At 56.7% G+C, this 14837-nt stretch overlaps 4 protein-coding genes across 4 annotated transcripts; all 4 read left to right on the plus strand.

Annotated features, from left to right (window-relative positions):
* Positions 1-3653: 3653 nt before the first annotated feature.
* TRAVEDRAFT_134814 (uncharacterized protein) lies at positions 3654-3866 on the plus strand (the record flags this gene model as incomplete). The annotated part of the gene is made up of 1 exon (XM_008045935.1): positions 3654-3866. A coding segment is annotated over one exon (213 nt), but the record flags the coding sequence as incomplete, so codon positions are not given.
* A 513-nt stretch (positions 3867-4379) lies between these two features.
* Positions 4380-8855, plus strand: TRAVEDRAFT_134437 (histidine kinase; the record flags this gene model as incomplete). The annotated part of the gene is made up of 17 exons (XM_008045936.1): positions 4380-4535; positions 4588-4652; positions 4706-5045; positions 5099-5380; positions 5443-5697; positions 5757-6032; positions 6088-6123; positions 6271-6485; positions 6539-6802; positions 6852-6997; positions 7046-7431; positions 7496-7837; positions 7893-7952; positions 8012-8380; positions 8434-8548; positions 8606-8659; positions 8722-8855. The coding sequence occupies 17 exons, from the start codon at positions 4380-4382 to the stop codon at positions 8853-8855; spliced, it is 3495 nt and encodes a 1164-aa protein (XP_008044127.1).
* A 674-nt stretch (positions 8856-9529) lies between these two features.
* On the plus strand, positions 9530-11217 carry TRAVEDRAFT_52963 (kinase-like protein; the record flags this gene model as incomplete). The annotated part of the gene is made up of 7 exons (XM_008045937.1): positions 9530-9828; positions 9885-9931; positions 9994-10293; positions 10350-10583; positions 10642-10769; positions 10823-10970; positions 11045-11217. The coding sequence occupies 7 exons, from the start codon at positions 9530-9532 to the stop codon at positions 11215-11217; spliced, it is 1329 nt and encodes a 442-aa protein (XP_008044128.1).
* Positions 11218-11617: 400 nt separating this feature from the next.
* TRAVEDRAFT_31750 (GPI-anchor transamidase) lies at positions 11618-13323 on the plus strand. The gene is made up of 7 exons (XM_008045828.1): positions 11618-11910; positions 11962-11984; positions 12048-12253; positions 12320-12494; positions 12559-12676; positions 12730-12840; positions 12906-13323. The coding sequence occupies exons 1-7, from the start codon at positions 11743-11745 to the stop codon at positions 13284-13286; spliced, it is 1182 nt and encodes a 393-aa protein (XP_008044019.1). The 5' UTR covers positions 11618-11742; the 3' UTR covers positions 13287-13323.
* The last annotated feature ends 1514 nt before the right edge of the window (positions 13324-14837 follow it).

Raw genomic sequence — 14837 nt, forward strand, 5'->3', positions numbered from 1 at the left:
CAGCTGATAAGCCCGACACAAGGCGATCGTGGAGCCGGGGAGTGTCCGGGGCCGTTGCCGGACCCCTGCCGCGCGATGTTCCTCCAGCTCCTCGCGTGTCTACACCCGCATTGCTCCCTGCGCGCCCTCCTCGTCCGCGGAGGAGTCGTCGGTCCCATGCTCACGCAGCGCAGCGCAACATCGGACTTACGCCTTGCTTCCTAACGCCTGACTACGTACGATTTACCTGTGGACAACATCGACGAAGCGGACGAAGAGCATCGAAGTGAGAGGTGAGCTCTAAAGGTAGCAACGTATGACCACGTACCGGATTCTCCTTCCACGCTGTTAGGCTTCGTACTCCACCAACTCTCCCGTGCAGAATCAGGGTTCATTTGTCGGCGTATGTCGGCGCTGTATGTCGTCGCTGGCAATTGCAGGTGGGTCGCCGGAAATAGCGAAGGAAGCTTCTCCAGAGGCATTGTGGCGTTCGAAGAGCAGCGTCGCGACGGCACGCCGAGGCGGCATGATACTCGCGCCTCAAATGAACGCTCGCACGCCCCGCAGTCTCCGCTGCAATGGACTGTGCACGTCAGCATCCTCGCTGTTTTCGTCTGGAAAGCTCCCTTCCACGTCCATCCAGGAAGTGAGCGGGGATGTCGGGAAGGTGGAGTGGGGTCGGGCGCATGGCTTGCCACCAGACCGTCAAGGTCAAGTATGCTGTCCGATGACCAGCGGCATGTCAGTCGACGGCTGGTAGACGAACGCGTGCGCTCCTTCTCCTCATCCGAGGTAAGCATCGAAACATCCGCTGAAAATGCGAGGCGACTCACCAGTGATCCCGCAGTTCCCGATGGCCCCGTCAATGTGTATGGTATTCGGCGGCGTCATACAGACGCCCCGCGACAACTCATACCTCGAGGAATCACGGCACAGGCGGCTTTCAAGAGGGTTAACGCACCCGAAAAAGGGATAGCAGGGAGAAGGAGCGCACTGCAAAACCGCTCTCCTTGCGTCCACGCGTGTCTCAGGCAGGCTTTCCGCACCCAGCCGCCAGCCGGCATGGGTTTCGCGGCGAGTAGACGCTTCTCTTCTCCTCTTCAATCTGACCAATCTGGCACATGTCGACCCAGCAGCTGCAGGTGGAGGGCGTGGTTGGGTTGTTTTCCCAGGCCGACAGCTCGACAGTCGTCGTTTCGAGGAACACACGAATACGTTGTCGTTCGACCATCAAGTTCGAAGATTCCAGCTGCATCTACCGTACGCCGCTGTCACTCTCACCTTGGTTTGGGAAAATCGATTTCCTCGACAACCTATGGTAGAAACCAACTTGCAAGCCGCCAGCACACCTGAAGAGTTTTTTTGCACGTATCGCTCGTGCCACCTGGTTCGCCTCTGCATGTTTGTTGCTTGCTTTTTCGAGCTGATCAGTGCACAGCTGCGACTAGTATCATCAAGCTCGACAGAACAGGGCCACCGCCAGAGCACCAGAGAGGCAGGGGCAGGACATATGGAGAGTGCGTCGGATCCATCACAGCGAGGTTGAAACTCAAGCCAGCTCTATAGCTAGCTCCCTCGCCGTTTTCTCTTACACGCGCCGCCGCCAACATTACAGTGACGCAACAGCGGCATCACGAGTCTCTCGGATGAGATGGGGCAAGCCAGCTGACGGAGAAACGAGTATCCGATCACTCTACAGAGTGAATGGCCGCAGTTTGAAGCCCATTCGATAGTAAGTGAACCCAAATCCCGTTATCTGCGAGCTCACGTTGTAGAGAGTTGACCCACTACAACTCACTAGATGTTCCACCGTGCCTTGTGATCCTCTCTCACAGGTCGCGTGCTGATGGGATGCCATCGAAGAGTTGTATTCGACAGTAAGCTTAATTTTGACTCATCCGTGATCGCATGCGCTCCTTGCGCCCTCCTTCAGCGTTCTATACGGGCTTGCGAAGCGGAGGAAGTTCTGCCACCCCGTATTCCCCCGCCCTTGCAGGACAGGATGTGAGAATCCTGAAACTCTCCCTACACCTACGACCCAGGTATGTGAGCCGAGTGGGACTACATCTCTCCCAACTTCGCGGAAAGCCGCGCTTCCTCTCGAAAGGCCGTTTCCTCGTGTTCGTCTTCCAGGACTGCGGGCGCGACATGTGGACGACACGAGCGGCCGAGCTGCCAGCGGCGAAGAGATCCAGCCGCACCTCCGTTCCACACACGGCAGCCAAGATGTCTTTCCCCCTCCCATCGCTCGCAGATCCCCTCGTCCAGCCCGTCGATTTCCCACCACGCGCATCCTCGCTCGTCCAAGTATCAGGCTCTCGGCGCAAAGTCCAGCTCGACGCGCCAGCTTTGTATGCATCGTGCCCTGCCGCGGGGCTATCCACTCCTTCGGCAAGCCTGCTGACCCAGGCTGACCTGTGAGAACCGAGATGGGCGCGCCCGTCTCGGCCAATCCTGATCTCTCCGTGCTAAGTTGCGGAGCATCCGTTCCGAGGATGATGACCCCGAAAACCGTGTTTAGCACGACAGTGCCGCTCAAAAGCCGGATGTCAACGCGCGTGGCGGCGGGCGATGACAAGTACCAACCACGACATTTGTTGTGTACAGTTCCCTTCGGTAGGTGTTATAGCTGTTACCGTCAGCGTATGTGTGTTTTGGCTGAACGATACGCTTACAGGCAGATGGTGTACAAGTTGAGCTGGGACTGGAAGTCCTCGCGTATCGTGAGCGCATATTATGCGACGGAGCTTCACCATCTCCGTATTGGGTAATCTTGAGGTACACCTACATATGCCCGGTGCAAGCGAATGATCATCGCGAAGTTCCTCGTGTCTTGTTCATGCCCGGTGCGTGCTCCCTTGAAACTCTGGAAGACTTTAAAGTTCAATGTTCCTGAGGGCTAGCGCTTGTACATCGCCCAGCAACGACCAGTACTAATTCTTATGAAGGAACGACTGTCTTCCGCAGAAGTAGAGTTGATTTACGAGCCCATCTTCAACACCCTCTAATACGACAATCGCACCTACTCTTACAACGTTGGTGGAACATAGAACATGAGTTTTGTCGGTTCTGCTCGTCTGTCGAAGGCTCAACTTTTGCGTATCGTCCTTCCGGTGTAGTACTGGTGTAGTACTTGAGGGTTGTTCACAAAACATGAGGATTGAGCGTCGATTGCCACTGGCGATCAATCGTGTATCTAAGCGTACGTTCTACCGACCTACAGTATCATCCGGCATGGTTTCGCATATTGAACTCGCCGCTAAAATGGAACAGGTCGTCCGGTTTTTTGTTGTGCATGCGTCTGCATCGCTTTGCAGCGGTACGGCATCGTTCGGCGGTATTCTGTTACTGGAGCAGTGACCGGGGTCCCATCTCCGTCCGGGACAGGATGCATGAGATTCAACCTCACGCTGGCGTAAATGTTCCAACGGTGATGTGGAATTAAATGTATGGAGACGACGTAGTCGATTTCTAGCTGAGCGGGAAGCAACTAGGAGTGTATGAGTGAAGGGGATGTAAATTGAAACGGTGCAATCATGTCCCAAAGCGTGCGCGGACCGTGCGAACTTTATGAGAAATGAGAATAATAATCATCCACCAACTTTGGCTCCTTCCCCCTCCTCCCACCCCTCCCTCCACCCTCCTCATCCCCGTCGTCGTCGCAGCCCGCGACGATGGCTACAACACCACCCCAACATCCGTTTTTCACCCATCTGGTCGCTCTCTTATCCGTCTACGAGCTCGGCCCCTCGCTCCCGACGCCCATTCCGAAATATGACGGTCCGAGCGATTGGCAGATCGAGAGCATCATGCGCTCTCTGAGCGCGATGGCTCGCCGGATGTACACCGCAGAGGAGGCCTTGAACTCGATTCGCGCCGCCGACTCCTGCGGGCCAGAGTCGAAGAAACGGCGGAGCGTCGGAGACAGCCCTCCTATGTCCACCTCCGGCTCGTCTCACAGCGACAGCACCTGCGCGGAGACGAGCAGCTACCCGAACGGTTCGTCGACTTCCCCCTTCTTCACCCCCACCAGCTCCGTCGAGAGCTTCGACGATGGAAGCGTCAAGGACGTCGAGATGTCCGACAGCTCGAGCGACGTCAGCGAGCCCACCCCGCACCCGGCCTCTGCTCCTCACGGACGCACCCCCAACGGCATGACTATTAACTTGGACGGCGTAGTGAACCCTCTGGACCACGTCCGCCGCCCTGGCAGCAACCCGGCAAACGTCTCTTCGGCACCCCCCTCCGTCCAGGCCGACCATGTGTCGTGCCCCGGCTGTGGCAGAATTATCACGGACACCGCGACCATCTCGAAGATTGTGAACATGTCTTCGGGCGACGTCACCTCCCCCCTCGTCGTACCCCCCGGTCCCCTCGCAGCGGCAGCGTTCGAAAGCGGCATGAGCGCCGTGGACGAACTCAAACTACTCAAGACCCAGGTCCAGGACGTCGCGCGCGTTTGCAACGCTGTCGCTCGCGGCGATTTGTCTCAGAAGATCACCGTGCCGGTGCAGGGTGTGGTTATGATCCAGCTCAAAGACGTCATCAACGCTATGGTGTGCTGATTAGCTTTCGCTTATGGAGCGCGCGCTGATCCGCCTTGCACAGGTCGACAAACTTGGTCAATTCGCAAAGGAAGTCACTCGGGTCAGTCAGGAAGTCGGAACGGAAGGGTACGTAGCCGACTTCCCGTTCTTGATCTCCCGTAAGCTCACATCCGTCGCAGCAAATTGGGCGGTCAGGCACTGGTACTCGACGTCGAAGGCACATGGCGGGAACTCACGGGCGTTGTCAACAAATTGGCGGCAAACTTGACGAACCAGGTACGGTCAATCGCAAAGGTCACGAAAGCTGTCGCATTGGGAGATTTGTCGAAACAAATCGAAGTCGACGCACGCGGAGAAATACTGGAACTAAAGAATACAGTCAACGGAATGGTCGTCAGACTAAGAGCGTTAGCGGCAGAAGTCACACGGGTCACTATGGAAGTCGGTTCTAAAGGTCAATTGGGAGGTCAAGCGCACGTACCGGACGTCGAGGGAGTATGGTTAGAGTTGACTCGAAACGTGAGTGCGGTCGCAGATCTTCCGTGATCGCTACTGATACGACTCCGCTGTAGGTCAATCGAATGTGTTCAAGTTTGACAGATCAAGTGCGGTCCATCGCCAAAGTCACAACTGCTGTCGCTCGCGGAGACTTGACGCAGAAGATCGACATAGAGGTCGAGGGCGAGATGCTCACCTTGAAACGGACGGTCAACTCCATGGTGGACCAGTTGAGCGCCTTCGCATCCGAGGTCACACGTGTCGCATTGGAGGTCGGAACGCAGGGTATCTTGGGAGGCCAGGCGCGAGTCGAGGGCGTGCAGGGTACCTGGGCCGACTTGACCAGGAACGTCAACGTGCGTAGATCCCCTTTGATTTTGAGAGGGCCTAGGCGTTTATCGTGACGAAACGCCCACAGAAAATGGCCACCAATTTGACGGATCAAGTGCGGTCTATCTCCGAGGTCACCAAGGCCGTCGCGAACGGAGACTTGAGCCGGACCGTCAACGTCGACGTGCAGGGTGAGATGCTGGACCTTAAGACGACCGTCAACCAGATGGTGGCCCGTCTCTCCACTCTTGCTAGCGAAGTCACACGTGTATCCTTGGAGGTCGGAACCGAGGGTATCATGGGTGGCCAAGCCTCCGTCCCGGATGTCCAAGGGGTCTGGAAGGTGCGTATCAGTGCATCTGGGCAGTCATTTACGAGACTGACGATCATTCTTGTCCGTAGGGCTTGACGGACAATGTCAACTTGATGGCCATGAACTTGACGAACCAGGTGCGATCGATCGCGGAGGTGACGAAGGCCGTCGCTGGCGGTGACTTGACCAAGCGCATCACCGTCGACGTCCGCGGAGAGATGCTGGACTTGAAGGAGACCGTCAACGGCATGACGGAGAGTTTGAGCCTGTTCGCCGACGAGGTGACGCGTGTCGCGAAGGAAGTCGGAACGGAAGGTCTGTTGGGCGGCCAGGCGCAGGTTAACAACGTCGGCGGTACCTGGAAGGTAAGAGTATATGCGCGATGCTACCGGGATACTGGCTGACTTAGGTTCCCCACAGGACTTGACGGACAATGTCAACGTGATGGCGTCCAACGTATGTGCCACAGGTGGCATACATAACGTGTTGCTAATCGTGCTTCGCCGTAGTTGACCTTACAAGTGCGAACCATCGCGCAGGCCACGGTAAGCTGCTCTCGCTGCACGATCATGTCCTTTGCTCATCCGTTTTGGGACGTTCCAGCGTGCGGTAGCGAAGGGCGATTTGACGCAGAAGGTCACCGGCGTCCCGGTCTCTGGAGAGATCCTCGATCTCGTCAACACGATCAACAGCATGATTGACCAGTTGGCCATCTTCGCTGCCGAGGTGAAGAAGGTCGCGCGCGAAGTCGGTACCGAAGGAAAGCTCGGGGGCCAGGCCGAGGTCGGCAACGTCGAGGGTATTTGGCAGGAAATCACGTACGTCGATCACTACGTCACAGAAGCGGGCTGCGCTGACACCGTCCCTGCAGCATGTCCGTGAACACGATGGCAAGCAATTTGACGACACAAGTCAGAGGTTTCGCGCAGATCTCAGCGGCAGCCATGGACGGTGACTTCAGTCGATTCATCACGGTCGAGGCAAGCGGAGAGATGGACTCGTTGAAGACCCAGATCAACCAGATGGTGTCCAACTTGCGCGACAGTATCCAGAAGAACACCGCGGCGAGGGAGGCTGCCGAGTTGGCCAACCGTAGCAAGTCGGAGTTCTTGGCGAACATGTCTCACGAGATCAGGTACGTGGAGCCCGACATGCATGGAAACAGCGAGCTTATAACGTTGCAGGACGCCGATGAACGGTATCATCGGTATGACGGAGCTCACGCTCGACAGCGACCTGAACAGGTCGCAGCGCGAGAACCTGCTCTTAGTCCACAGCTTGGCCCGCTCCTTATTATTGATCATCGACGACATCTTGGATATCTCGAAGAGTAAGACCATATCTGACTATGACGAGGCATTATCTGACCTCTCTGCAGTCGAAGCTGGACGGATGACGATGGAACAGGTGTCCTACTCCATCCGACAGACCGTCTTCGGTATTCTCAAGACGTTAGTCGTGCGGGCCTCTCAGAACCAGCTCGACCTCACCTACGACGTCGATCCCGATATTCCCGATCAGCTCATCGGTGACTCGCTGCGCCTGCGCCAGGTTATCACCAACTTGGTCGGCAATGCCATCAAGTTCACTCCATCGAAGGTCTCCCGCAAGGGTCACGTCGCCCTCAGCTGTCGACTACTAGCGAAGGACGACATGCACGTCACTCTGGAGTTCTGCGTATCCGACACGGGTATCGGTATCGCCAAGGACAAGCTCACCATGATCTTCGACACCTTCTGTCAGGCAGACGGCTCCACAACTAGGGTATGCCGTTATCCTTTTCATCTGGGAGATCCGGTGAGCTGATCAGCGCCTCGTCGACTTCCAGGAGTACGGTGGTACTGGTCTCGGGTTATCCATCTCGAAGCGTCTCGTCACGCTCATGATGGGTAATATGTGGGTCGAGTCCGAAGTCGCGAACGGGTCCAAGTTCTTCTTCACCATCACCTCGCAAATCAGCCCGCTGTCGATGGAGGCGACGCTCACGAAGATGTCGCCGTTCCAGAAGCGTAGCATTCTGTTCGTGGATACCCTCTTCGACCGCACCGGCGTCGTGCAGCGCGTCCTCGAGCTCGGCTTGAGGCCGTATGTCGTGCACAGCGTCGCGGAGGTCGCGGACAAGACGACATGCCCACACATAGATACCATCGTCGTGGACTCTCTGCTCGTCGTACGTCTTTTCTATCCTCTTCTTTCATCGTCCTATGCTCATATACGGATGTTAGACCGAGAGTCTGCGCGAGCATGAGCACTTGCGTTATATACCCATTGTCTTGTTGTCCCCCGTACGTCTTTCTAACTCTCCGTTTCGGCCGTCCATCTGATCACACTTCTCACATAATAGGAATCGAGCCCCCGTCTGAACCGTGAGTGGCTTACGTTCGCGCATCAAATCCAGATGTTGAACAGTGCTACAGTCAAATGGTGTCTCGACAACGGTATCTCCTCTCAAATCACCACCCCCGTGTCCGAGCAGGACCTCGCGTCTGCGCTCATATCCGCTCTCGAGTCGAACACCGTCACGCCAGTCGTGGCGGAGAACGACGTGCCGTACGACATCCTGATCGCCGAGGACAACCTGGTCAACCAGAAGCTCGCGGTGAAGATCCTCGAGAAGTACGGTCACCAGGTCGAGATCGCCGAGAACGGCCAGCTGGCGGTCGATGCGTTCAAGGCACGAGTCCAGAGGAATAGGCCGTTCGATGTCATCCTCGTAAGTGCTTTGGATGTCGACAAATGAAGTGCTTGCTAACGAGAGCTGGGCAGATGGATGTGTCTATGCCGTTCATGGGTGGTATGGAGGCCACGGAGCTCATTCGCACGTACGAGCAGACTCACGGTCTAGAGCCCACACCCATCATCGCACTAACGGCGCACGCAAGTGAGTAACCAAAGCCAGCTTGGCATGCTGCCTCATGCTGACCTTCCTCTCTTCTAGTGATCGGTGATCGTGAGCGCTGCTTGCAAGCAGGCATGGACGACCACATCACGAGTACGTACTGCTATCGCACACGAGTCGTTGCTTCTGGTAACTGACCGCCCTTCCCCTCGCAGAGCCACTGCGTCGCAGCGATCTCATGAACTCCATCAACAAGCTCGCGGGCGAGAGGAAGATGGCGTTGGCGCGGAACCGGGTGCAGCACCGCTCGTCGTTCCCCATGCAGGCCCTCCTGCGCGAGTTCCGATGACTCGGCTCGCCGCACCCCCGCACACCTGCATCCTGATGATACCTGTCCCCGCCCGCGCTGCGCCCCGTATATCGCCCTGATTTCGCTCCGCATGTATTACCACCATCTCCTGCTATGTTTCCTCTTATCCTTCGCTCGCTCGTACAGTCCTGTGTCTCTGTCTCTGTCCCTGTCTCCGTCCCACGCCTCTCTGTCTCCCTCGCTCACACTTCAGTCCCCCGCATTCACGTCGCATCTTTGTATTGTTCTGTCTTGTCGTATGTTAGCACCTTGCGCCGTACACTTTGGGCCCTCTTGGAAGGGTACAACCGTATGATAGTCTCGTGTGTACGCTCATGCATGATTCCCCCAATCCATTATATTCTCCTCGCATTTTGGCCTGTCTCGATGTCTTCAAACTACCGGTTCACGTTGCAAGTAGCTCCAGATATGGTTAGCGCTCTGGAAGAGCAAGTTCGCCACCATGGGCGCTTATTGGACCACAGCTTCAAGTTGAACGTCCGTGTCGCTCTGCAGCTGCAGCAGTCTCCCACAGGCAGACCTTTCACGCCCTCTTGGAGGTGTGGAGGACGAGCAGTGTGCTTCGATATAGCCTCGAGCTCAGCTTTCTAGCTTGAGCTTGAACAATTGTGCTGGTCTCTCGCTGTCTAGCTTTAATACGGGTCGGTTTGGCCATGCACCCCTTCATACGATCCCCTCGTCTACTCTCCTTACAGATGAAGCAATTCTTCAAGAACTTGCCTAGCGTTCGCCGATTTTCTCTTTCTGCTACTTCGCAGGCGCCTCCTCAGTCGCCACAGAGCTCCTCGATCCAACGTTGGGAAGACAGCGAGGAACTCATAGCAGACTATGACCCTTCCGTGAACGGGTACTACCCACTCAAGCTTGGGGATGTACTTGGAGGACACTACACCATCGTCCAAAAGTTAGGATGGGGTGTGTACTCGACCGTGTGGCTTGCCAAGGACCAACGGTGCGCATTCTTCAACCACTGTTGAACGTATCATTCACTTTTGCTGGGAACGTCAGCCACTGGCACGAATACCCGACCTTCCATGCGCTCAAAGTTATGACCAGTACGTCGCTACTTTATCTATTGCCTCACTGCAAACAAACATACTTAGCGCCAGCGCTGCAGGAGTCGCTACAGAAGCCCAGAGCAAGCTTCACGAGCTTGATTTCCTGCAGAAAATGCATATCGAATCCCCGCAGCATCCTGGATATGCGCATGTTGTCCATCTTAAAGACCATTTCTATCAAGATGGTCTCTCCGGGCGTCACCTCTGCCTGGTCATGGACCCATTGCTAGAGGATCTGCGCGTGTTTTCCCTGCGTTGGAGGCATCGCCTCATGCCATTGCCCGCAGTCAGGTGCTTCGCTCGTCAAATTATCTTGGGCTTGCGATACCTCCACGATGAATGCAACATCATACACACAGGTAAAGCAGTTGCTGTACAGAGGCAGGCTTGATCGTTCTGACGCGTACATTGGTAGACATCAAACCTGCCAATGTCCTACTCGCTCCACCGGGCGACCAGTCATCGTTCTTCGCCAACGTGGGCCTTGACGCTGACGTTGAGACTTCAGACGCCAAGGGCCCGAACGGTGCCGTAGTCACTCGCGTCCGCAGCACGCCCATCCCATATCCCATGTCTGACTGGGCCCAGAAGCCGGAGTCCGTCGAGTCGTGGCGGGCAGTTCAGGCCCAGATTGGCGACGTAGGGGTCGGTACGTGCTCTGGGATCCTTGTCATTCCCCAGGCTGAAACCATTATGCCCTTTGACAGCCTGCTGGGCGGACAAAGTCTCCGAACATTTCACAGAGATAATTCAAACCCCAGCAATGCGCGCCCCGGAGGTTGCCCTCGGTTCTGGCTGGGGCAAACCCGCCGACGTCTGGAGTCTGGGATGTACGGTATGTGCATTCTTTGGCCCACCGTCGATCGCCACCGTGCTCACACGAGATAGCTGTACGAGCTGTACATGGGCCGTTCCCTCTTCGCACCGACCATTAGTGATCTGGCCGTGCCGACTGTGCACGCTATTGCCTTTGGACAGTATCCGCCCCAGCTTGTGCAGCGTGCAAAGCATCGGGACATGTTCTTTAAACCAGACGGTCAGCATTCATACACCCCCTCCTCCGAGTCCCCGTGTTGGCTGGTCCGACACGTACTCATCACTGCTACACAGGCACCTTGAAGATTGCTGTCGAGGGAACGGCGTCCTATGCAAATCTTATCCGCAAGCGGAACGCGCCGGACGCGGCTGCCTTCATCGACTTCCTGGAGCGCACCTTCGCTTTGGAACCCGCTGAGCGCGCGACGTGCGGCGAGCTGCTCTCCCACCCTTGGCTCAATATGTAGGCTGCAAGTGCACCGTGAGCTTCTGGCGCACTACATATTCTCGTACATCTCCACCCCTCTGTTTCGGTGACGACCCATGCGCATCTGCGCGCTCTATATCGCTGTGCGTGTCTGCGAGTGCATGCCACCGAAATGCAGTACGCTTTGCCGCATAGGCACCATAGTATGAGTCGCTTCGTGTGCCTTTGGTCTATCTTTTGCCTCCCAGTGTAACGTACATAGAAGCCTTCTCATATAACGTATGACCCCCCTCAACTTGTAAACTGTACATGTAACATGACGGCTTGAAGTAGGGCGCCGTCATGTAATGGGCGCTCCTTGGAAGCGCTGAGGACCGCCGCCTAGTACGACGTGCTCGCAGCCACTTCGGCTCTCCCATCACCATCTCTCGCAGACTGTCCCGCTACGGCTTGGCTACCGCACTGCTACGAATAACGAGCCTGGCGGCATAATCTGAGCACTCCCCAAGCCTGACGAGTGGCCCTTACTCTGTAATATCTCCGCAACCGGGCTGGGAAGAGCGTCATGCTCGGCCTGCTCTTCTCCAGATTAGTCCTCTCGGTCTTGTGTCTCGTCTTCCTCGTAGCTGCGCAGGACGCCCCTGTCACTGAGTTCTTTGAACGACATGGCTCCTCGCACACCAACAACTGGGCCGTGCTGGTCTGCGCGTCGCGGTACTGGTTCAACTACAGAGTGCGTCGCGCCCCCGCTCCGTGTGCGACCCCGCCCTGAACGCGCCCACAGCACATGTCCAACGCGCTCGGAATGTGAGTCGTGTCTATCACGAGAGAGCGGGAAGGGTGGAGGATTGAGCTGGGCGTGGCCTGCAGGTACCGCACGGTAAAGCGGCTGGGGATCCCGGACTCGAACATCATCCTCATGCTCGCGGACGACGCGGCGTGCAACGCGCGCAACAAGTTCCCCGGGTGCGTGTACTCGAGCTCCGCGAAGACACTCGACCTGTATGGCGACAACATCGAGGTCGACTACCGCGGGTACGAGGTCACCGTCGAGAACTTCCTCCGTGTCCTCACAGGTACGCCACCTTCATGTGTTCCTGCTGTCAGCGTGCGTGTATGAAGTAACCGCTCGGTCTCCGTAGGGCGCGTGGATCCATCGGTGCCCCGCTCGAAACGGCTGCTCACAGACGACCGCTCGAATGTGTTCATCTACATGACCGGGCACGGCGGTAACGAGTTCCTCAAATTCCAGGACAACGAAGAGATCAGCGCGTTCGACATTGCGGACGCCGTCGCGCAGATGTGGGAGAAGAAACGGTATGGGCACTCCCATTCGCCCATGTCCGCCGCTCCGCTCATCATCATCATCGTGCTGCGACAGGTATAACGAGCTGTTCTTCATGATTGACACGTGTCAGGCGAACACGATGTACTCTAAGTTCTATTCCCCGAACGTACTCGCGACCGGCTCGTCCGTTATTCACGAAAACTCGTATTCGGTACGGTGTGTGCGTGCGCCGTCCGTCCAATCCCACTGATTAGTCCCTTGCAGTACGAGAATGACCGGGATATCGGCGTAGCGGTCATCGACACCTACACGCATTACATCCTCGAGTACATGGAAGGCATCAACAAGACGAGCCAGGCGACAATGCAGGATCTCGTACGTCCCACACATACCCATCATACCGTCGTAGTTATTAATCTGCCCTGGACTTTGCCGCACAGTTCGATACCTACGACCCGGTCAAGATCAATTCACACCCCGGCGTGCGCGAGGACCTCTTCCCCCGTTCACTTCGCAACACGCTCGTCACCGACTTCTTCGGTGGCGTCGCGCAAGCCGAAGTCCTCCTGCCCCCGCCAGCGCACCTCGATGCCCCACCACCGCACATCAAGTCCCCCGCGCCGCCTGTGCTTGAGATGTATGATAATACCAACCTCACGCAATCTGTTGAGGTCGGCATGCTGTCCAGTGCGCCGTTTCTCGCGGCGTTGCGGGACAGGCCAGAGTCTGCGTTGGGGGCACCCCTGGCGCGGGGCGCGCGCGCATGGGCGTCGAGCACTGTTGTCGTACTGCTTGTGGGTTGGATCGCTACCAGGAAATGAATCACGCAGGGTTTTTCCAATTCACGCCACGGATAAAACAAATACAGTCATCATTCCGCCTTGAAGAACTGCGGCAACTCTTGCGTCGTACTCAGTATCGCACTCTGGCAACTCAATGTAGTGCACGAGGAAGGAGGAATTTCAACCTGTACTAAGTCGCGGCCAGCTCGGAGCGGCGGAAACTTCCGAGTCCGAGACGTGCTACCACGCGGCCGGTGTGCCACTGAGCACATCTTACCTCTTGATCCCCACCACGCCACTCGACGAGAGCTGCCTAAGCGCGTTTATTGGGGAGATATCCTGTGAGTACGCTTAACTCCAATATATATAGCAATCGGGATGTTAACATAGTTGTGGTAGGTGAACGGTTGTCGACTTCGGCTGGTGATGATGAACGCGACTATAGACACACGGTAGGAGGTTTGATTTGACGGGAGATGTCTTTGTCTTCATAACATGCTGTGTATTGCTACAGCACAGCTGGGGCCTCCGCTTCCGACGATCCCCCCGAAACACAAGTGTTGAGAGCAGATGGCTGGCGCGGTCCATATTACGACGGCCTATCACCTGTTGCATCCGTCGCAGCTCTTCAAGACAGCTCTATCGGAGAAGCCCGGTCGTCTTTGTTGAAACGAAAACAGGAGCTCGAGAACGAGCTGCGAAGCGTCCATTTTCTCCTCAACGCAGGTGTCCCCATCCACACCCTCCCCGTCGAGCTGCTGGCCGAGATCTTCAAAGCGACACAGCCGGAACTCGGGTGTGAAGGTGGAGCGGCGCAGCCCTCGCTCGGTTACCTGCGTGTCTGCCGCTACTGGTTCACCGTCGGCACCACCACCCCGATGTTATGGACCTATCTGTACGCGAAGTCGAGCCTGAACTACCTGCGCACCTGTCTCGCTCGCTCCAAGGAACTCAAGATCGACGTCGTCGTTCCCGATGTGGCCCCGATGGTGCCCAAAGTTATGTTCCATATCCACCCGCACCTCCACAGGGTCCGGACGCTCAAGTTCGGCGCCGTCTCGGCCGCGAATGGTCCTCACCTGAAGCGCTTCATGCAGGAAACTATGCCTGCGTTAGAGCTGTTTAGCGCTGCATTAGACAGCACGACGTACCGTGACCCCCATGATACGGAGATGGAGTTGACCCCAGAACATTTCCCGAAGCTGGTCAATCTTTCGGTCAGCGGAATCTACCTGTTGCGTACGGCCGCTTTTCGACGCCTAAAGGTTCTGCAAATCGGCGATGTTCCCAGCCTGCCAATGATGACTCTGAACATGCTCACCGATCTACTACGGGAGCTCACTAGCATCGAGGAGCTTCGTATCAGCCACATGATGTGCCACCGTGACCGCGATGACCCCTCCAATCCCCGCCCTACACCTACCGCACGGGCGATACTGCCGAACCTCAAGACACTAAGCCTGCGCAACTGGGACTCGCCGGTCACCGAACACGTCCTCTCTGTGATCTCCATCCCCCGGTCATCAACTGTTCATATCTATGCTCTGGCCTACATGCGGCCAGGAGTTGGCGGAGCGCTGATCAGCGCTG

The sequence above is a fragment of the Trametes versicolor genome, assembly GCF_000271585.1.
Source record: "Trametes versicolor FP-101664 SS1 unplaced genomic scaffold TRAVEscaffold_13, whole genome shotgun sequence".
Taxonomy (NCBI): domain Eukaryota; kingdom Fungi; phylum Basidiomycota; class Agaricomycetes; order Polyporales; family Polyporaceae; genus Trametes; species Trametes versicolor.

Bases quoted from the DNA above. Each gene is read 5' to 3' on its own strand.
- TRAVEDRAFT_31750 (XM_008045828.1), top strand. From the start codon at position 11,743: ATGCTCGGCCTGCTCTTCTCCAGATTAGTCCTCTCGGTCTTGTGTCTC. The intron at 12,495-12,558 runs GTATGGGCACTC...GTGCTGCGACAG, and splicing joins CAGATGTGGGAGAAGAAACG to GTATAACGAGCTGTTCTTCA. The intron at 12,841-12,905 runs GTACGTCCCACA...TTTGCCGCACAG, and splicing joins AGGCGACAATGCAGGATCTC to TTCGATACCTACGACCCGGT.